At 45.9% G+C, this 23,262-nt stretch overlaps 1 protein-coding gene across 1 annotated transcript in view; it reads left to right on the forward strand.

Moving 5' to 3' along the window:
* WNK2 (WNK lysine deficient protein kinase 2) overlaps positions 1-20,112 on the forward strand; it is a gene marked incomplete at its 5' end in the record, with an annotated part of 118,708 nt that extends 98,596 nt beyond the window's left edge. Inside the window, 3 exon segments of the mRNA XM_034647307.1 lie at positions 875-1,134; positions 17,506-17,611; positions 19,914-20,112. Coding sequence (XP_034503198.1) covers positions 875-1,134; positions 17,506-17,611; positions 19,914-19,939 — 392 coding nt within the window.
* Between the last annotated feature and the right edge of the window lie 3,150 nt (positions 20,113-23,262).

The raw sequence follows: 23,262 nt of genomic DNA on the forward strand, positions 1-23,262 counted from the left end.
TACGTTTTGCAACGGCTTGTTTGAAGAGATGGTCATTATGCTTTTTAATGAAGAAGCATTTTAAATTGGCTTATTCGAAATTGCTAATCAGAAATTGTATGTTGGGGGGTGGGGGACACAATTTAAAAAGAATTAAAAAGCCCCATGTTGGTCATTTAAAAATAATCTTTCAGTGGAAGTAAGTGAGTGTGACTTCTTTGTCCAGCCCCCCCGAAACACAGTTCCTGGGCCTTCCTGGCAAGCTGGGACCCCGGTTCCTGCAAGTACAGGCACCCTGCACCCCACAAACGGCTCAGAGCTTGGGGGCCCACAGCGGAAGGCTTTGGGTGTTTGTACCCTTTACTGATACCTTCCCTACATGATCTGGGGAGGAGAGGCACAATTTTGTGTCTTAAATCTCCAAACCACTAAGCCATTAACATTCATTCACCAGCATGCCGATGACCAAGCCTGTCATGCCTTTTCCCTTTGCCGGACGGACAGGCGAAGCACTCGGCACGGTCACGTTTTTTTCCCGTTCAGGGCGCAGAGGCCTTGGGATTCTGCCCCCAGTTTTCTGAGCTCCCTCGCACGTGGGAGTCTGGGGTTCCTGGGCAGCGTGGGCACAGAGTGGCTGCCGAGTAAGGCTGCCAGCGGCTTGGGTCCTGTCCTTTGGCCCAGCTCCGATGGGTGACAGCTGCCAGGCACAGCCCGGTCCTTGTGGCCTGTGGACATGTTCCAGAGTGTCTACAACGGGTACGTGGGCCCCCAAATGCAGACCATCTCCTGAAGCAAGGTGTTGCCTGGCCTAAGCAAGAGCGCTGTGCGAATGACTGCAGCTGGCCGGCGGCGCTGTGTGCAGTGTCACCAACTGGGCCTGTGTGTGCTTCCCCAGGGTCCTCCACCAGCAGCCTGGTCCCGGGCCCTGAGCCGGGCCCCCAGCCTACCCTGCACATCCAGGCGCAGGCAAACAACAGCAACAACAAGAGAGGCACCTTCACGGACGACCTGCACAAGCTGGTGGACGAGTGGACAAGCAAGACGGTGGGGGCCGCCCAGCTGAAGCCGTCGCTCAACCAGCTAAAGCAGACGCAGCGGCTGCACGGCATGGAGGTCACGGCGCGCTGGCCCCCGGCCGCCGGCGAGGCACAGGCTGTAAGTGGGGCGCAGCGGGCGGCCCGGGCGGAAGGGACGGGCTGGGAGCGGCCCCGGGCATTGGGTGCCAGCTGTGGGGTGCCCAGCCTGCATCGGGCGGCGTGAGGAGCTGCCGCCTCGGGCTCCGTGTGCCAACGTCCCCGCCTCCCTGGAGGAGCGTTCCCGGCTCGGTCTTGCGGAGGAGCCCGTGCAAGGCTGTTCTTCTTCCTGAAATGTTTAGCGAAGTTCACTGGTGAACCCGTCTGGTCTGGGAGTTCTTTGAGTGTGGGAAGTTTCCCCTGTGACCTCTTATTTCGACAAATTTCAAACATACAGAAGTGTTGGAAATTGCACAGTGAACTTTCGTGTGCCCCTGCCTGCACGCTGTGGCTGACACTTTGCTGTGTTTCTCCCTCATCTCTCCATCCCCTGAGGGTAAGGTTTTCGTTACGGATTCAATTTCTTTTATACTTTCTGTGCTATTTGGATTTTCTATTTTTTTCTTTCTGTTAAGGCGTGCTTTTCTAACATTTGGTAAATACCTAAATTTATCTAAGTTTTCAAATTGACTTAGCTGCTCATAACACCGTGTCTTCAGTTTGAAGTGATGTTGCGTGTTTCGTTTCTGATGTTGGTGGCTTCCGCGTGTGTCCCCCCCCACCCGGTGCAGCCGATTCAGGGCTCATAAATCTGACTAGCCTTCGCAAAGAACTCGTTTTGGCTCTGATATGCTCTTTATGTGTCCTTCGTTTCTCCTTTTATTATCTCCTTCGTTATATATCTGGGCAGCTGTTTTGTTCCAGAATGTTTCTTGAGATGTGCAGGTCATAGATTTCCAGCCTTTCCGGTTTTATAATACAGGCGTTTAAACCTATAAAAATCCCTCTCCTGGTGTTATCTGGATCCTAAAGGTCTTGATATGTAGTGTTTTCTTTAACCTTCAGTTCAAATTATTTTGTGATTTCCACTGTGGTTTGAAGCAATGTACTTATTAATTTCCTCATACTCTTCTTACCCTAAGTGCACCACATAAGAAAACAAACTTTGGATATTTTCAGTTCTTTAAAATGTGCTGGGACTGGCTTTTCAGCCCAGTCGTCAGTCAGTCTTGTCCATTGCTGCCCTGATGCTCTCCGTACTCCCGCCATGCACACGGTGCCCTCCAAGTGACCAGTGATGGCAGCTCCCTTCCCACGGTGGCAGCCCTGGAGCCCTAACGCCTCAAACCCCCTCTCTGGTATTTTGTGACCAAGTGAGCGTCCCCCTGGCCCTGTCGGGGTCCTGCCCCTGGGCCCGGGCAGGAGAGTCTCTGCCTCGCCATCTGGACTCCAGCACATGGGCTCTCATACCTTTGCAGGCCGTACCCCATTCTTACCAGCTCGCTAATCCCATTGTTTGAATGGCAGGGAGTCTTATTAAGATTTTTTAAAATATTTTTTTACTGTGGTAAATCTGTATAATGTAATATTCACCATTTCAGTAATTTTTAAGTGTGTAATTCAGCAGTACTCCGCACGTTCACAATGTTGTGCAGCCATCACACCATCGATTTCTAAAACTTTCTCCATCCCTGATAGAAACTTCTAAGAAAAAATACTCTCCAGTCCCCGCCTCTGGTTCCTCTGCTTATCCAGCCCCCAGTAACTTTCATTCTACTTTCTACGGCTGTAAGTGGCATCATGTAGTGTTTGCCCTTTCCTGTCTGGCTTATTTCACTCAGTGTAACGTTTCTGACATGCAGCTGCGCCACAGCAGGCCTTTACTCTTGCGGGGATGGGAAGAAGCAGGGAACACAGTCAGCAGTGTTGTAATACACTTACCACGGTGAGCATTTTGTAATGTGTGTGTATCCTGAATCACGACGCTGTACGCCGTGAACTGATTTAATATTTTAGGTCAACTACACTTTTTCATTAAAAATGTAAAACTTCATTTTTTTCCAATTTTTAATTGCAAAATATATGACATAAAATTTGCCATCTTAGTCATTTTTAAGTGCTAGTTTTAAGTGCATTGAGCATTAATATTGTTCAACCATCACCACCATGCATCTCTAGAATTTTTTCATCCTGCAAAACTGAAACTCTGTGCTCACTGAGAAAGAACTTCCCACCCCGCTGCCCCCCCCCCCCATCAGTCCCTGGCAGCCACTATTCTACTTTCTGCCTGTATGGACTCGACTACTGTAGGTTCCTGTGTAAGTGGAATCCTACAGTATTTGTCCTTTTGTGACTGGCTTATTTCACGCACCATAATGTCCTCAAGGTTCGTCCGTGTTATAAGCATGTGTCGTGATGTCCTTCCTCTTTAAGGCTGGATGACATTCAGCGTAAGTACACAGAACATGGTGTCCGTTTATCTACTGAGGGACACCTGGGCTGCTGGTACCTATGAGCTGCTGTGAGCAGCGCAGCCAGGAGCTAGGTGCGCCAGCACTGCTTTGACTCCCTGCTTTCAATTCTTTTGAAAGGCTACCCAGAAGCAGAATCACTGCATCATATAATAATTCTATTTTTAAGTTTTGAGGAATTGCAAGCTGTTTTGCACTGTGGCTGCACCGTTTTACATTCCTGCCAGCAATGCACAAGGGTTTGCTTCTCTTCATTCTTGAACACTTTTTATTTTCTCATTTTTTTAATAGTAGCCATCCTAATACCACTGTGGTATCTCACTGTGGTTTTCCTTAGTATTTCCCTCATGATCAGGGACGTTGCGCCTCTTTTCATGTGATTACTGGCCATCTGTAGATCTTTTTTAGAGAAATAGCAGTTCAAGTCCTTTGCCTATTTTTTAATCGGTTGTTTTGTTTTTGAGTTTTAGGAGTTCTCTGTATTTTTTGGATTTTAATACAGATCTGCAAATACTTTTTCCCATTCTATGGATTGCCTTTTTACTCTGTGGACAGTGTCTCTTTTATTTTTATTTTTTAAAATTTATTTATGTATTTGAGAGAGAGAGAGAGAGAGAACATGAGCAGAGGGGAGGGGCAGAGGGAGACGGAGAAGCAGACTGCCCACTGAGCAGGGCACTTGACATGGGTCTTGATCCCAGGACTCCAAGATTATGACTTGAGCCGAAGGCAGATGCTTAACCCTAGGTGCCCCTGGACAGTGTCTTTTGATGCACAAAAGTTTTAAATTTTCATGAAGACCAATTTATCTTTTTCTTTTGTTGCCAATCTCTTTGGTGTCCTAGACAAGAAATATTTTTAAATCCAATGTTGTGAAACTCTGTTTCTTTCTAAGAGTTTAGTAGAGTTTAGCTCTTACGTGTAGGCCTTTTATCCAGTTTAATTTCTATATATGGTATGAGGTAACGGTGCAGTTTCATGCTTTTGCATGTGAATAACCAGTTTTCCCAGCACCATTTGTTGAAAAGGCTCTCCTTTTCCCCATTGAATAGAATTGGTATTCTCGTTGAATATGAATTGACCATATTTGCAAAGGTTTATTTCTTGGTTCTCTGTTCTGTTTCATTGCTATATGTCTGTCCTTTTTCCAGTATCACAATGTTTTGATTTCTGTAGCTTTGTAGTAAGTTTTGAAATCAGGAAGTACGAGTGCTCCAACTTTGTTTTAATTTTTCAAGATTGTTTTGGTTATTTGGGGTCCCTTCAGAATCCATATGAATTTTAGGACGGTTTTTTCTATTTCTTGAAAAAATGCCATTGGGAATTTAACAGTGATTGCAATGAATCTGTTGATCACTTTGGGTAGTATGACAGTAACAATGTAGGTCTTCCAATCCATGACCATGGGATGTCTTTCCATTTATTTACACCTTAATTTCCTTTGGCAGTTGTGTGGCTTTCAGAGTGTCAGTCTTTCAACTCCTTGAAGTTATTCCTAAATATTTTATGATTTTTCTGCTATTGTAAATGTAACTGCTTTAATTTCCTTTCAGATTGTTTGTTGTTATTGTATAGAAATGCTACTGGTTTTGTAACCTGCAACTTTGCTAAATTCATGGATTAGCTCTGTGTGTGTCTGTGTGCACCAGGAGCCTATGCTTTCTATAGGGTTATCTCCATGTAAGATTTTGTCATTTCTGACCAGGGATCATTTTATTTCTTCCTTTCCAATTTGGATGCCTTTTTTTTCTTGCCTGGCTAGAAAACTTCTCTGGCTAGAACTTTTAATATTATATTGAGCAGAAGTGGCAAAAACAGGTATGCTTTTCTTGTTCCTGACCTTGAAGGAAAAGCTTACAGACTTTCACCATTGAGTATATAATGTTATGTAATGATTTTCATATACGGTCTTTATCACATTGAGGGAGTTCTGTTCTGTTTGTAGTTTGTTGAGTACTTTTATTATGAAGGAGAGTTGGATATTGTCAAATACTTTTTCTGCATTAAATGAGATGATTGTAGGTTTCTTTATCCTTTATCTTGTTATTGGTGTATTACATTGATTGATTTTCATGTTAAACCACCCTAGCATTAATTCCTGGGATAAATCCCACTTGGTCATGGTGTATATACTCCTATTATGCTACTAAATTCAGTTTGCTAATATTTTATTGAGGATTTCTGCATAAATATTCATTGGGTTATCAGTCTATAATCTTCTTGCGATGTATCTATCTGGCCTTGGAATGCTGGCCACATAGAAGGAGTTAGGAATTATTCCTATGTCTTTAACTCTTGGAAGAGTTTGAGAAAGAATGGTGTTAATTCTTCTATAAAGTCTGGTTTCTCTTTGTTGAGAGGTTTTTGATTACTAATTCAATCTCATTACTTGTTATAGGTCTATTCTGATTTTCTATTTCTTCTTGAGTCAGCTCTGGTAGTTTGTGTTTCTAGGGATTTTTCTATTTCATGTAAATTATCCAGTTTGGTAGCTAAAACTTTGTCAGTTTGCTGATCTTGTCAAAGAACTGACTTTTGGTTTCATTTCTAATTCATTATATTTTCTTTATGACTTCCTATTTTCTACTTTATTATGATGTATAGTTAGATTATTGATTTAAGATCTTGTTCAGTGTAGCCATTTACAGCTATAAATTTCCTTCCGAGAACTTCTTTCGCTTTATCTCATAAATGTTTATGTATTGTGTTTTCCCTTTCATTTGTCTCAAGTTATTTTCTAATTTCCCTTGTGATTATTTCTTTGACCCTTTGGTTGTTTATGTGTTTAGTTTCTGTATTTATAACAGTTTTCTAGTATTTTTGTTATCGATTTCTAATTTCATTCATTGTTGAAAAGATAATTTATAATATTTCAGTCTTTTTAGACTTGTATTTATATTATTTATGTTTATTAAGACTTGTTTTGTGGTCTAATATATGGCCTATTCTGGAGAGGTTCCATATGCACTTGAAAAGAAAGTGCATTCTGCTCTTGTTAGGTACAGTTTTATTAGGGCTAATTGGCTTCAGGTACTTTTCAGGTCCTCTCTTTCCTTATTTATCAGTCTCATTGTTTTAACCTTTATTGATATTTAAGTATTAAAATCTACAATGGTTAGTATAGAACTGTCTGTTTCTCCTTTCAGTTCTATGTTTGCATCATATAATTTGGGGCTTTGTTTTAGGTGCATATATAATTGTTATACCTTATATATCAACTTCTATCAATATACGGTATTCTTCTTTGTCTCTTATAACCTTTTTTGACTTAAAATCAGTTTTGTCTGGTAATACAATAGCCATCCCAGCTCTCTTTTTCCATCTTTTTACGTGCAACTTCTTTGTGTCTTTGTATCTAAAGTCAGTCTCTGGTAACAGCATATAGGTTGACCATGCGTTTTTTGTTGTTGTTGTTGTTGTTTTAAAGATTTTATTTATTTATTTGACAGAGATAGAGACAGCCAGCAAGAGAGGGAACACAAGCAGGGGGAGTGGGAGAGGAAGAAGCAGGCTCATAGCGGAAGAGCCTGATGTGGGGCTCGATCCCATAACGCCGGGATCACGCCCTGAGCCGAAGGCAGACGCTTAACCGCTGTGCCACCCAGGCGCCCCAACCATGCGTTTTTAACCATTCTGCTAATCTCTGCTTATTAAGTGGAAAGTTTAATACATTTACATTTAAAGAAATTGGGGATAAGGAAGGAATTCTGACTTTCATCGATTTGTTTTCTGTCTTATAGATTTTTATTTCTCAATTCCTCCAGTTATTGCCTTAAATTTAGTTGTTCTTTTGTATTGTATAATTTCTATTCCCTTCTTTACTTTGTTATATACTTTAGTTATTTTTCTAATTGGTTCCCTTAGGGATTACAATTAACATCTTAAACTTAAAATGACCTAGTTTGAATAATACCAACTTTGTTTCAATAGCACATAAACACTTTGCTCCTATACATCTCCATCTCTCCCCCTTTGTATTTTCCCCTACTGACTGAATCTTTATACACCGTGTGCCCATTAACATTTATTGTTATTGCATAAAGCATTTGCCCTTTAAATCATATAGGGAAAAAAGGAATTAAAACCAAAAGTACAGTATATTTATCTATGTAGTTATCTTCTTTATTTCTTCATGTGGCTTTTATCCTTCCACGTCAGTCTGTAAGACTCCCTTTACCATTTCTGGTAAGGCAGACCTTTTAGTAACAACTTGTCTTAGATTTGGTTTATCCAGGAGTCTGGTTTCTCCTTCATTCTTTTTTTTTTTTTTTTTTTTAGTTTTTTTTTTTTTTTTTNAGATAAACACAGCCAGTGAGACAGGGAACACAAGCAGGGGGAGTGGGAGAGGAAGAAGCAGGCTCATAGTGGAGAAGCCTGATGTGGGGCTCGATCCCAGAACACTGGGATCACGCCCTGAGCCAAAGGCAGATGCTTAACGACTGTGCCACCCAGGCGCCGCTCTCCTTCATTCTTGAAGAATCATTCTGTTGGATATAGAATTCTTACTTGACAGTCCTCTCTTTCTGTACTTCAAGTATTTTTTTCTGCCTCCTCTCTCTCTCCTCCTGAAATTCCTATAATGTATATATTGGCCTGCTTAACAGTATCCCATAGATCTCTCAGGCTCTGTATAGGTTTCTTCATTTTTTTTCTTTCTGCTCCTCAGACTGGATAATTTCAATTGTATGATCTCAGGTTTGCTGATTATTTATTTGCTGCTCAAATCAGTTGAGTCCCTCTAGCAGATTTTCAAATTTCAGTTACATTTTTCAGTTCTGATATTTCTATTTGGTTCCTTTTATAATTTTTTATTGATATTCTCAAGATGTTCTGCATAGTTATCCTGGTTTCAGTCTGTACATGGTTTCCTCTAGCTCTTTGAACATATTTAAAACAGCTGATTCAAGTCTTTAGTCCAGGGGTGTCTGGATGGCTCAGTTAGGTGGCCAACTCTTGGGGTCCTGGGATCGAGCCCTGAGTCAGGCTCCACACTCAGCAGGGAATCTGCTTGAGGATTCTCATTCCTTCTCCCTCTCTCCTTCTCCCCCCGTCCCCCGACTCATGTGCTCTTGCTCTTGCTCTAAAAGCAAATAAATAAATCTTAAAGTCTTTAGTCCAATGTCTAGCTTTCCTCAGGAACAGTTTCTGTTAATTTTTCCCTTTTGATGGGCTGTCCTTTTCTGTTTTTCTGTATAATTTGTGATTTCTTGTTGAAAGCCAGGCATTTGCATATTATAATTAATAACTCTAGAAATCAGATTCTCCTCTTTCTCAGTATTTGCTGGTTTTGATTGTTGAAGGCTTAGCTTATATTAGCTTGAGATTTCCTTGAATATCAGGAGATGAAAAAACACCTCTCCCAGTCTTTACAGATTGGCTCAGGGCTAGGGGACTCCTTCAACACTTAGCCAGGCCATTTACAATTTGTCCAAGCCCTCACTTCTTGCTTGCATTGTGACTAGTGGTGAAAGCTTAGGTTTTTCTGTTTCTTTTTCTGACCGTGTATCCTGAATAGAGATGTGCATGGCTTTCTAAATTCCCCAGCACACACACACTTTCCAATGCCCTCATTTCCCAAAGAAACTCTCTCTCATGCTTTTCTACTATGGCTTTTAGACAATCTACATATATCTTGATTGTAACCTTTGGCCCCAATTAACTGTGGATTTTTTAATTGCCTTACAATGTTTTTGAGCAATGCCTGCCACTTTTCTGCCCTTAGAGAGTTGCAAATATGTACAGATATGTGTACCTTGTGTCAGTCTGTCAGGTGGCCTGTACACAGGTTAGAATAGACATACACAATAATTTGTAGGGGGCGCCTGGGTGGTGTAGTTGGCCCAACTCTTGGTTTTGGCTCAGGTCAGGATCTTATGGTCATGGGATTGAGCCCTTCCTCAGGCTCCACATTTGGCAGAGTCTCCTTGGGATTCTCTCTCCCACTCTCTCTGCCCCTCCCACTCTCTCTGCCCCTCCCGCTCATGCTCTCTCTCTCAAAAAAAATAAAAATAAATCTTCTAAAAATATTGGCATCTTTAAAAATAATAATTTGTGAGTAAGATCTCTGCTCCCTCTAGAACCAAGGACCGGGCTCCCACACTGGGAACATAGGCCGCCCTCCTCTAGACAGCTATAAAGCTAGGGATGAGTAGGGCCTGGGGCCAGTAAAAACACCATAGTGCTTTTCTTCTTTTAAAAAGTTTGCCTAGGGGCGCCTGGGTGGCTCAGGCAGTTAAGCGTCTGCCTTCAGCTCAGGTGATGATCCCAGGGTCCTATGATCGAGCCCCGCATCTGGCTCCCTGTTCAGTGGGTGGTCTGCCTCTGCCTCTCCCCTGCTTTTGCTCTCTTATGCTCTCAAATTTAAAAAATCTTTAATAAAAAATTTGCCTTTTTCTTGATTTGTCTTTTACTTCTGCTTGGTTGCCATAAACCTTTAACTGCTTTCTGGAGTTCTGAAAAAGTTAGTTTTGATAGTTTCTGGTTCTTTTTCAATGCTTCTGTGGAATGATGGAAGTTTAAAGCTGCCTACTGCATTTTGCTTATGTCATTTGTACTGAGACATTGTGTTTGTGAATATAGTATCAGTTATTGAAAGAGGAATTTTTATAATTTCCCACTATGGTTTTGGGCTTGTGTATTTCCTACTGTAGTTCTGATTTTTCCTTTATATGTTTTGAGGCCATGTTATCAAATTCAGATTTACTATATGTGAGTTGAATTTTATCTCTTATGAATTTTGCCTTTAAGTCTAGTTTTTCTGAAATTGCTGTAGCTACACTAGCTTCTGTTGGGTTATTATTTACATGGCATGGTTTCCTATCCTTTACTTTCAGTATTTCTATATCCTTGTTTTAGATGTATCTCTTGTAAAAAGCATATAATTTGGGTTCTGTTTTATTTCTTGATTCTGTTTTTAAATTTTGTCCATTCACATTTAGTGTAATTGCATATACACACCCTCGAACAGTATAGGACTTAGGGGTGCTGACACCCTGCTCAAAAATCCACATATAACTTTTTTTTTTAAAGATTTTATTTATTTATTTGACAGAGAGAGAGACAGCCAGCGAGAGAGGGAACACAAGCAGGGGGAGTGGGAGAGGAAGAAGCAGGCTCATAGCAGAGGAGCCTGATGTGGGGCTCGATCCCACAATGCCGGGATCACGCCCTGAGCCGAAGGCAGACGCTTAATGACTGTGCCACCCAGACGCCCCCACATATAACTTTTGACACCCCCAAACTTAGCTACCGATAACCTTACCAATAACAGTTGATTAATACGTATTTTTATGTTGTATTATATACTGTACTCTTACAGTAAACTAAGCTAGAGAAAAGGAAATATTAAGAGGATAGAAAATACATTTATAATAGTGCACTATAAAAAATCCACTTATAAGTAGACCTGCACAGTTCAAACCCATGTTGCTCAGCACCAAGTGTATATTTTAGCTTAAATCCATTATCTTATCATATATTTTCTATTTGTCCTATGCTGTTCCATGTTCCTTTTTCTCTCCTGTGTTCTTCTGAATTTGTTAGAGATGTATTTTCTTATGCTTTTTTTCCTCCCACTATTAGCTTGGAAATTTTACTTTCTCTTACTATTCATTTAATGATTATTCTAAATACTATAGCATACATCTTTACCTTATCACAGTCTAATCTTCTTTTACCCGTTTCCCAGGCAGTGGAAAGACCATAAAACATTTTCATTGCCTTTACTCCCCTCCTAACATTTACTTTTTTTCAATTCTATGTTGACTTTCAGTCTCAAAATACCTTTTTCATACAGTCAATATTCATCTATATCTGCATATTTATTGTGTTTTTTCATTTCTTCTCGCCTCTAATCTTCCCTCTAGGAGCTTTTTCGTTCAGAATTTCCTTCAATGTATGTGTACCAGTGACTTATGCCTTAGTTTTTGTCTAAAAATGATGTTAAAAAAAAAAAGTTTCATTTATTTGAGAGAGAGCAAGCACCAGTACACGACTGGAGGGAGGGGCAGAGGGAAAGGGACAGAATCTCAGGCAGACTCTCCCCTGAGCACAGAGCCTGACGCAAGGCTCAATCTCACAATGCTGAGACCATGACCTGAGCGGAAGCGAAGAGTCAGTCAACCAACTGATCCACCCAGGCACCCCATAAAAATGTCTATTTCATTGTCACTCTTGAAGGATATTTTTAATGGGTATAGAATTCTGGGTTAGCAACAATTTTAAGGACTGTGACATTTTCATTCTCTTGTTATTTGGCCTCCCTTGTTTTTCTTTAAAGTGAGCTGCCAGTGTGTTGTTACTTTGAAGAGAATTTGTTTTCTTCTGGCTTCTATTAGTTTCGTTTTCAGAAGATTTATTATGAGATGCCTAAAAATATACATTTTTATTCTACTTAGACTTCATAGGGCTCCTTGACTCTACAGTTTCATTTCTTGGTCAAATTTGGAGGTTTTTCTGCCATTTCTTCCCATCCTGCTGACCTACTCTCCCCTCCCCCTATTTTCCTCCTGAGACTGCAGTCCATATGTAAGGTCTTTTACTCTATCCTTGGTCTCTTACACGTTTTCTCATCTTTTCTCTCTTGATAATTTATTCTGGATTATTTTCTTCAGATCTTTTAGTTCACTAAATTACCCTCTGTGTCTATATGTTATTAACCCTGTCAATTGAGATTTAAATTTCAGTTATTGTATTTCTTTTTTAGATTTATTTGAGAGAGAGAGAGAGATGGGGAAGGGGCAGCAGGAGAGGGAGAAAGAGAATCTTCAGCAGACTCCCTCATGAGCATGGAGCTCGACACGGGGTTTGATCTTATGAGCCTGAGATCACTACCTGAGCTGAAATCAAGTACACTGCTTAACCAACTGAGCCCCCCAGGTGCCCCCAGTTTGTGTATTTTTAAGTTGAAAATTTTATATTTGTTTTCTACACCCCATCCACATCTGCTTTCTGTACTTCAAGTATTTCTTTAATTTCTTTTTCTCTTTCTTTTTTGACTGTTCTGGCTAGACTTCCAGTATTATGTTGAATAAAAGTGGTGAGAGTGGACATCCTTGTCTTGTTCCTGATCTCAGGGAAGAGCTCTCAGTTTTTGCCCACTGAACATGATGTTTGCTGTGGGTTTTTCATATATGGCCTTTATCATCTCCAGGTATGTTAGCTCTAAACCCACTTTGTCGAGAATTTTTTCATGAGTGGGTGTTGAATTGTGTCAGATGCCTTTTCTGTATCTGTTGAAATGATCATATGGTTTCTATGCGTTCTTTTGTTGATGTGACATATCACGTGATTTCCACATACTGAACCATGCTTGCAAGCCCAGGAATAAATCCCACTTGATTGTGACGAATAATTTTTTTAATGTATTCTTAGATTCGGTGCGCTAGTATTTGTTGAGTATCTTGGTATCTATGTTACTAAGAGATACTGTCCTGTAGCTCTCTTTCTTTGTGGTGCCGTTATCTGGTTTTGGTTTCAGGGTAATGCTGGCCTCATAGAATGAATTTGGAAGTTTCCCTTCCTCTTTTATCTTTTGGAACAGTTGGAGAAGAACAGGTATTAACTCTTCTTTAAACGTTTGGTAAAATTCACCCGTGAAGCCGTCTGGTCCTGAACTTTCATTTGTTGGGAGTTTTTTGATTATTGATGCGATTTCAATGTTGGTGATCAGTCTGTTCAGATTTTCTATTTTTTCCTGATTTGGTTTTGGGAGGTTACTTATTTTTCTAGGAATTTATCCATTTCTTCTAGGTTGTCCAGTTTGTTGGCATGTAATTTTTCATATACCCTCTTACGTGAGCCTTTGTATTTCCGTGGTGTTGGCTGTCACTGCTCCTCTTTCAGTCCTGACTTTGAGTCCTCTTTCTGTCTCTGTCTCTGTCTCTGGATGCGTCTGGCTTAAGGTTTGTTGGTCTTTCAAGGAACAAGCTCCTGGCTTTATTGATCTGTTCTATTGTTTTTTTAGTTTTCATTTATTTCTGCTCTAATCTTTATTATTTCCTTCCTTCTAGTGGTTTGGGGTTTTGTTTGTTCTTCTTTTTCCAGCTCCTTTAGGTGTAACGTTAGGTTGTTTGAGATTTTTCTTGCTTCTTGCGGTGGGCCTGTGGTGCTCTAGACTTCCCTCTTAGAACAGTTTTTGCCGCATCCCAGTGATTCTGGACCGTAGTGTTTTCGTTTTCATTTGTCTCCATGTACTTTTTGATTTCCTCTTTGATTTCTTGGTGACGCATTCATTCATTGTTTAGTAGCACGTTACTTAGTCTCTACATATTTGTGTACTTTCCAGATTTTTTACTTCTGGTTGATTTCTACTTTCATACCTGTTGTAGTCGAAAGAGATTCATGGCATGACTTCAGTCTTTTTTAATTTGTTGAGACTTGTTTTGTGGCCTAATGCATGATCTGTTCTGGAGAATGCTCCGTGTGCACTTGGAAAGAAAGTGTATGCTGCTGTTTGGGGATGGAGTGTTCTGAATATGTCTGTTAGATCCACCTGGTCCCGCGTGTCATTCAAAGCCACTGATTCCTTGTTTATTTTCCGTGTGCTTGATCTGTCCATTGATGTTAGTAGGGTGCTAAAGTCCAGCCAGACCAGATGTCTGCTCCCAGTCCAGAGCTGGGGCCGTAGCTGGACTGTTGTGTGTGGTTGTTGTCCCCTCTCCCTGGGCAGGAGTCACTTTGGAGTGATGTTGGCTCCTGTCAGCGCTGCTTGCACACTGCCAGGCTCGTGGCGCTGCTTTGGCGCTGCTTTGGGTGGGTTCCGGCCGGGTGTGTACTGGAAGGACAGGTCTGTAGGAGGGGATCAGAGGTGCTCAAAACTTGTGCAGAAGCTGGCCAGGTTAGAGATGGGCATCTGCAGCAGAGTGCAGGGGTGGGGCATGCTCTTAGCAAGACAGGTGGAGAGTGTTCCTGTTGCCCTGGTTCCCAGAGGTGCTGTATGTAGGGAGGCAGATAGCACCCACAAGCTCTTTTTTTCTTGGAAAAGTCTTTCAAACATCCCTGCCCCTCCAGCACTTGGCTCTGAGATTAGTAAGTCAGTGTTCTCGTATAACCCAGCATTTTTCAGACCGTTGCTTCTGTGCTGTCTCGGCACGGCCATTTGTTGTGCTGCCTCTTTAAGGCCAGGAATCCATTTCCTCTCACCCCCAGGCTCTCCCAGGGCTGGGCTGGCTGATTTTTGAAGTTCCAGCTGTTATGCCCTGCTGACTGTAAGACTTGGTGTAATTCTGCCCCTCTGATTTTCATGTGAGCTCTCAATGCCTCAGGCATCCCTCCCTCCTGCAGACAGTCCTGGGTCTGGATCACAACTGTCTCCACCCTTCCTACCTGCTTTGATGTGGCCTCTTCTCTGCACTTTGCTGTGGAGAGTCTGTTCCGCCAGTCTTCAGGTTACTTTCTGGGTTATAGACGCTGATGTGGGTGTTATCTAGCTGTATCCTGGGATGAGGTGACCCCAGGATCCTCCTACACCATCTTCCCCGGAAGTCTGCTATATCTTTTTTGTAAGTTCCCAGCTCTCTGCCAAAATTTGCAATCTTGTCTTTCTTTCACATAGTATTTTACAGTTTCTGTTTTCTATTTCATCTAGTTTTTCTTTATATTGCCTCATCTTTTAACTTCTTAAGTTGTATGGGATGTTTCATTTGAAAATTTACCTGTAAAACGAAATGGAGGCCTAGAAATTGGTCTTATATTGTTTTCATTTGTCTTTGAGCACCTTTTCAGATTCTTACCGGCCATCTTTTGTAAAGTGCCTGATCAGGGATCTTTACCTTTTAAAAGTTGAATTATCTCTTGATTATTGATTTGTGGGAGTTCATTATTATCCTTTCACACATCATGGATACATTCTATCACTCTGTGGCTTGTCTTTCATTTTTTTAATGGTGAATGTGAAATGGCAGACATTTTAATTCTGTTGAGGTCCAGTTTATCCCATAATTTTTTTGTCCTATATTAGGAATCTTTGCCTCTTTCAAATACAGATATTCTCTCAGTTCCTGTGTTTTTTTTTCCTAGAAGTTTCATGGTTTTAGCTGCTGAATTGAGGCCTGCAAGCCACTTCAAATTACCCGTATGGTTTGACGTAGCGGTCAAGTCTTTTTTCCCCCCCGTATGCCTATCTGGTTGTTACATTACCTTCCTTTCCACACTGAATGGCACAGACATTGGTCAGGTGGTCACATATGTATAGGTCCACTTCTGAATTCACTGTTGTGTCACACTGAGCTGTTCTTTCACCCTACGACAGTACGACTCCCCTGAAGTACTGCAGCTTTACAGTGTATTTAGTATCTAGGAGGGTTCAACCTCCAACGTCAATCTTCTTCAAGAATTTGGTTTTTCAGGGCACCTGGGTGATTCAGTCAGTTAAGCGTCTGCCTTCAGCTCAGGTCATGATCCCGGGGTCCTGGGATTGAGCCCCACGTCAGGCTCCCTGCTCAGCAGGGAGCCTGCTTCTCCCTCTCCTTCTGTGGTTCACCCTGCTTGTGCTCTCTCTCATGTTCTCTTTCAAGTTCTCTTTCAAATAAATAAAGATTTGATATATTTATTTGACAGAGAGCGAGAGAGGGAACACCCAGCAGGGGTAGTAGGGGAGGGAGAAGCAGGCTCCCCACTGAGCAGGGAGCCCAATGTGGGGCTTGATCCCAGGAATGTGGGATCATGACCTGGGGCTTGATCCCAGGACCCTGGGCTTATGACCTGAGCTGAAGGCAGATGCTTAACGACTGAGCCACCCAGGTGCCCTTATATCAAATCTTAAAAAAAAAAAAAATTGTTTTTGATTTTTCTAGGTCCTTAATATTTCCATATACATTTTAGAAGCCGCTTTCCAACAAATTTTGTTTGGGATCATATTGAATCTATTGATCAACTGGATGAAATCTGACATATTAGCGATACCAAGTGTTCCTGTGAACATGGCATCTGTTTCATGGTGTCTTTAATTTTCTCTCAGCATAGTTTTGTAGGTGTTACACATCTTTTATTAAATGTATCCCTAGGTAAGTGATATTTCGGAATGCGGATATAGTTTGTATTCTTAAGTTTCATTTCCAGTCGTACATTGCTAGTATACAGAACTCTGTATCTCCTGTCCTGCCCTCGTGCTACATTTGCTTGTTCGAGGAGTCAGTTATTATAGTCTTTCAGCTTTTCTCCAAGCACAATCCTGTCCTCTGCAGATGAGGATGGTTTTCTTTCTCTTTTCTAGTCTGTGGCTCTGCTCTTTTTCTTGCCTGGCTGGGACTTGCCACAGTGTGGACTAGGAGCGGGGCGAGCCACGGATGAAGTGCATTTGGCGTTTCCCAGCAGCCGAGGTTTGGCTGCAGGTTCCACCGAGGTGCTGCCAGATGGAGGACGCCCCCTCCAGCCTTGCTTCTGTGAAGGAGTGTGGAACTTCTCACCTGCTCTCCCTGCATCTGTGGAGAGCATCACCTGGGTTCTTCCTTGTGGTATAATTGGGCAAGGGGCAGGGCTATCCACGGGGAGAGCAGCCTTGCATTTCCGGGGCTGACGCCACTGGGCTGTGCTCTTTTTAGGGTTGCTGTATTAGATCTGCCTGCACTCTGGACATTGACAGCTATTGGTCTATAATCTCTGTGGCCTCAGTTTTCTGTATCATGGTCATGTTGGTCTCGCCAACCATCTCCACTCTCCCTTTCTTGTGCTGCTCTCCCTTTGGGGTGTGGAGAGTGGAGGGCTTGTGCTGCCATGGGCTTCTGGGCTCTGGTCTTTCCATAAAGGCCTTGACCAGTCAAACAGGAAGCCCTGGGGTGGGGCGTGCAGTTCCTCAGCCCACAGGGGCCGGGCCCTGCAGTGTCTCCTTTGGCCCAGGGACAGCCGGGCCATGGGGTAGCCAGGCTGCAGCTCTGGGGAGACAGGGAGGCCACTGGCTGCTTCTTGGCCCCATGCTGTCACTCTGGTATCAGCCATTAGAAGGCATCCCATGGCAGGTCCTGCTGAAGATAAAGCATCTGTGGGGATCCCTGGGGAGGCCAGCTGTTGGCAGCCACATGTGCCTTCCTCTTCTTGTCTTGTAGATGAACGCCCCTCGAGCAGCAGTGGGGACACCATGTCTGGCCCCAGCGCCCAGCCCTCTAGCCACCGCGGCCATTCCTGGAACCACCCCAGCCCTGCCCATGCCAGGTACTGCCCTTTCCGGCCTACCAGCCCCACCCTGCGCCCGGCCTCTGGGCCAGTACAGAATCCTGTTCCCACCTCCAGTGTCCTGGGGTCCCTGGGCGGCCCAGGTGGGCAGCCAGAGCCCTGCCCCCGGGCTAGGCTTGGGTGCAGCGGGCGTGCCCGCACTGCCTGTGTTCTTGCGGCCGCCTGTGGTCAGCGCACCTGGCCCTAGACTGCGAATCACATAGCTCTCTTACCACTGGTCCGCTGGAACGCGTGGAACTGAGCAGTCCGGGGGAGCCAGGTTGTGGCTTGGCCTCCGAGTCCCGCCCCGCCTGCCTGTGGGTGCCTGGCGAGGGGGGCCAGTGCGCGGGCAGCAATGCTTGCTTCCTTCACTGCTACAGACCGTGCTCCCTCTTAGGTTTCCATGGTCTACACTTGCAGCCTTTGCACCCACTTCCTGTACTTGAACCGATGGTTAGAACATTGTAATCACCCTGCCGAAGTCCAGTGCCTTGAATTCCAGCTTTTCTGTTCCCTGATGGAAAGAAATGTTAAAAAAAATCGTATGTTGAAAAAATTGTATTTCATTTTGATAATTGGCTTGTGTGCTGATATCTGGCCCATTTTAAGTTGCAGAGATATGAAGCTAAAGCCTGACTTTAGAGTTCTGTTGTAAATGAGGTCTCTCTGGGCTTCTCCAGTTCCTGATAGCAGACAGACACCCCCAGCCCCAGCGGCAGTGCTCTGGGTGCTGCCAGCAAGCTCCCCGGGGATGTGTGCTTCCTGGGACAGTGTGTTGCAGGCCGCAGCAGGTCTCTTCGTAAGGAACATCAGCAGCTGTGTCTGGCTGTGCAGAACCTGCTGGAATAGTGCTAGATGAGCAGACACACCCTCTTGACCCAAAGCCTGTAGGGCACAGGCAGGCCACCACCCTGCAGAGACTGCATGGCCACCTTAGCTCTGGGGTTCTGCTGACCCTCCTGCGAGCTCTCCTTCCTTTTCCATCATTTCCACAGAGGCCTGGGTCTCACTCTGCTGTGTGCATGCAGGTTGCCTGCCCGGGCTGGGAGGACCCCTCCCCTGCAGATTTTAGTGGGAGCCATCCCAGATGGGCACCAAACCGCCACAGGTGGGAGCTGAAGTCCTTGCTCCTCGTGGCCAAGATGTTACCTGTTTCCCATCAGAAGGCAGGTGCCTTGGGCTGCCTAGCTGTGAACTGTATAGTTCTGCTGTACTTCGGGACCTCACTAGAACTGACTAAATGATTTTAAATGTATTATTCCATCAATTCAGTTAGAATTGAGTTTTCTAGGTGATTATGCAGTCTTCTGCCAGGGCACGATGATGTAGTAAGAGATTTCTGTTCTCTGTAACGTGCCCTTGGTCCCTTGGTGGAGAATTTCGTGCACCTGGTTCCTGAGGGTGGTGGAAGCCGCCTTCTCCTGCTCTCCCCACCTCCCTGCTGCACCAGAGGTGAGATCTGGGGTTCTGTCTTTGTACGTGTATGGTCAGTGGCACAGAATCCCCAAGAGATGTATATATATGAAGGAAAAAAATAAACATTTTTGCTTGAAAACAGTGTGGAACAACATCTTTTCCTTACCCTCTGCCCCGTGTAAAAGCTGAACCAGCCAGGCTCCTCGGCTGTCCTGGGTGCAGCCTTACACTCAGCTCCACACCTCCTGTGGACGGAATGGTGGGTGCTGTGTCCCCAGCAAGAGCCGCATGTGGTGGATGCTGAGCTGGCTCGGGATGAAAGTGGGGTGTTAGTGGACCCCCCCCATCTTCTGCACACAGTGCTCACCAGGTGTGGCCTGGGATCTGAGAACCCAGCTCTGCTGCCTCCGGGCCTGTTTGCTCGGCTTCCTGCCACTCTGGACTTGAACTGCATTTAGACCTACACAGGGCTCTACCCCATGGAGGGTGTGAATCTCAGGGCAACTAAGCGGTGACTCTGACCCCTGTCCACATTGTTGACTCGCACAAAGCCCGACCCCCTTTTCAGAACCAGTGCAGACCCCATGGCCCCATCTGGTGTTTCATCTAAGACCCGGGCAGAGCGGGGGCATCTCAGGGCTGCTGCTTCTCTCGCTGTACCCAAGGAGCTTGACACTGCACACGTGCTGGGAGGCCCTGTCTGGTCCTGGGCAGTGGCTCCGTGCAGCAGCTGGCCCAATGGCAGAGGTCTGCCCGCACAGTGAGAGGGTTACAGGCCACCCAGCTCCCCAAGGAGTGTGCCTGTGCTGGCAACGCTGTTCCACCTTCCAGGGCCTTGTGTGACCGAGCTGGGCCTGTAATGAGCTGTGGCGGTTTTGTTTTCTAGATTCTGAGAGTGAGAAGCCCGACTGAGCCCAGGCAGGCCAGCCCGACCCCGACGCCAGGCCCCGTGTCGTCACACGTGGAGAAGGCGAGTCCACGCCTCGTGTCCAGTTCACGCTGTTTTGTAACCACTTTCTAAGCATTTTTTATTCACAACTGGAAACACAAACGTAATGCAAGAATAAAGAATATTTTGGGGGAAAGGGGACTTTGGTTTTTCAAGCTCTGTCCTGTCTGGTGGCCTCAGAGAGTAGGAAGCGAGTGAAGGGTGTTGGAGAATCCCCTGGGACCATGCAGCAGGACAAAGTCTGGGAGCACCCTTGGCCGAGGGTTCCTGGTGTGGTGGGGAACTTGTGTGTTAACATGGTGCTTTATGTGCACCTGTTAGCCCAGGGTCCTCAGGCTGGGACACCAACCGGGACAGGCCGGACAGGTGATGACATCCCGCCTTGCTCAGAAGGAACCAAGGCCAAGGACCGTTTACAGGCACCCTCCCCATCACACCAGGGCAGCCCGTGGTCTCTGGTGGTACCAGCCCCTGGGAGGCCAAGCAGAAGTGCCCATCTGCAGTGACAGCCCTCCACCTGTCCACATTTGGGCCTCGGTGCACACCGCTCCGTGCATTTTGCCAACCTGGGGACTCCCCTGCTGTGTCTCTGAAGCTTGACACCCACGCTCTGGGCATCAGGTGGGTGTCACACAGCGGCCTAAGACCTGTGGCTATGGTGGATGGCAGGGCAGGGCTGCTGGCCCTGGCAGGGCTGCACCCCCACAAGAGAACTAGGGAACCTGCAAGCAGCGTCACAGACACGCTGTGGCAGAACCGCAGTGCGGCCTGGCCCGGGGGGTGGGGCTTGCACCAGAGCCCAGCTCAGGGGTCCCGCTCATCGGGATGAGAAATTAGAGCTTTGTTGTCATTCATCTTGGACTGCAACTTAGCGCTCCCTTCAGTGGTGAATGTAGGGCAGGGCCAGCGGCACCTGGGGCATGCCACCGCCACAGCCCCGGCCGCTGCAGAGGACGAGCGGTTGTCACAGGTAATCTACATTCATCGTGACAAAACGCCAGCCTGAGTCTCAATGCCTGTCCAACTTGATGAGAGCAGAGCAGCACGGGCTTCACAGGGGACGTGCAAATGCAGTTTGGGGACACTCGTGAGGACCGTCCACCCCAACTCTGCAGCTCCGCACGCTCACGTCGGATGCACCCTGCCCTAGCGGGCATCTGGGCCTCGGTCCCTGCTCTCTCTGCGATGGAGCAGAGCAGGCAAGCGAGTAGCCAGACAGAACGACAGCCTGTGTTTTCCTCATGTTCTCTCTGTCCCCATCTGTGGCTGCTCCTGGTTTTCTACTGGCGGTAATAACGCACAATTTACCTTTTCATCCTTTTAAGCAAGTAATAGTGTAGGTGCTAATGGTAAACAGAGCGAGGGCAGAAGGCTGGAGGCCCAGCAGCAGCTCGCAGACAATCCCAACAGTGCTTGGACACAAGGACCTGGGGGGCCCGAGGGTTCCTTCAGACTCTGAGTAGACAGCACCCCCATTCCTCTCCTGTGGGGGGTGCTTTTGGGTCAGAGAGACTTGGGGATGGAACACCTGTTCAGCCACAGCTCAGGGGAGGGTTTATCCACTTCCCCTGATCGGCACCCTACTTCCTGGGACCGCGAGAAGCATATCTGCCCTACTCCCACTCTGGGGGCAGCAGGCTCCTCCCTGCAAAGGGGGGCTGTTCTCTAGAAGCAGCTCTCGATCGCCATGTTGCTCAGCACAGGTGGAGTGATAAAGGCTGGTGACAGCCATGGGCAAGCTGCCACCCCAGGGGGGCCCTGCACACCCAGCAGGTCTTGGGAGCCCCCAGGGTAAGCCCCAATCCCCCATCTCAGAGTCTAAGATTCCCTATGCTGGCCTCCCCCCAGATGTGCCCCTGCTTTGGGTGTGGCATCTCTTTGCCTGGGCACCTCTGCCCCCCCCGGCTACTGCCCACCCTCCCGGGCGCCCGTCATTCGCCTGTGTTCCACTACTCCTCTCTGGCCCTCTCAAGCCCTCAGGATCTCCCCTGCACGGAGTTCTGTCACGAAGCTGGTGGGAACTGCTCACCAGACCCCACGAGGGGGTCCTACGTATGCACCTCACTTGTCACATGTGGCTTCGAGCCTCTCAAGGGAGAACTCAGGCGTGTCCCAGAACAGTCCTCAAGGAGCACAGTGGTTGCAGGTGAGCTGAGGCCGAAAGCCACACGCCCTCCCTTGGGCAGAAGCTGTGGCTGTGGCTGCTCATTGCTCCTTCCAGGGTTTCTGGACTGGAGAGGACCTGCCCCACGCCTGGTGCCTTCAGAGAGCCGCTGGGTCTCCCAGGACGGGAATGGCGCCACCGCCCGGGTTCACCCAAGCTCTTCCCACGGGGCCAGGTGCTCAGCTGCAGACTCTGCTTCCAATGCTCATGCTACCCTCGAGAGCTCCCCCAGCCTGCTCCCCTGCAGCGCCTCCCATGGTCTGTGCGCTTCCGCTCCGAGTCGAAGAGCTTAGGTTCTGAAATGTGCACCTTATTAAAGGGCTGGTTGGTTCTCTATGACCTGGGAAAACCCAGTAAAACAAAAGAAAGCATCACCCGGGGTTCTGAGCACCCCCGCTATGCCATTCTAGCTCTATGTTTCTAGGTCATAAATAATTCTGTAGTCTAGCCTAGGAGCCCAGCCTTGATTTATTATGTTTTTTGAGGGGAAACAATGTGTCTCAGGCTGCCATCCCAGAATACCAGATGGGGCAGCTTAAACAAAATACATACATTTCCCCCAGTTCTGGAGGCTGGAGTCTAAGATCAGGTGTGGGCAGGGCTGTTTTCTCCTGAGTCCTCTTCTCTTGGTGTGTATGTGTCTGCCCTGTTGCTCTCTGTTCACCTGGCCTCTCTGTGTACATGTGGGAAGAGTGCGTGAGCTCTGCTCTCTCCTTCTAATGAGGGCATTAGTCCTGTCGGATCAGGGCCCCACCCATAAGGCTGCTTTGGACCTTAGTTACTTCGATAAAGGCCCTATCCCCAGTGCACCCAACCAGGAGTTAGTCCATCAATATATGAATATAGAAAACATAAACATTCAGTTGGGGACACGTGGCTTATTAAATTGTTTTGATACACAATCCATTTGTACAATGGAAACTATACTTGTCTCTACTTGCACACACATTTTAAAACTAAATAAATACCGGGGCTCCTGGGTGGCGCAATCGTTAAGCGTCTGCCTTCGGCTCAGGGCATGGTCCTGGCATTCTGAGATCAAGCCCCGCATCAGGCTCCTCCACTGGGAGCCTGCTTCTTCCTCTCCCACTCCCCCTGCTTGTGTTCCCTCTCTCACTGGCT

Source organism: Ailuropoda melanoleuca, chromosome 17, assembly GCF_002007445.2.
Source record: "Ailuropoda melanoleuca isolate Jingjing chromosome 17, ASM200744v2, whole genome shotgun sequence".
Lineage (NCBI taxonomy): Eukaryota > Metazoa > Chordata > Mammalia > Carnivora > Ursidae > Ailuropoda > Ailuropoda melanoleuca.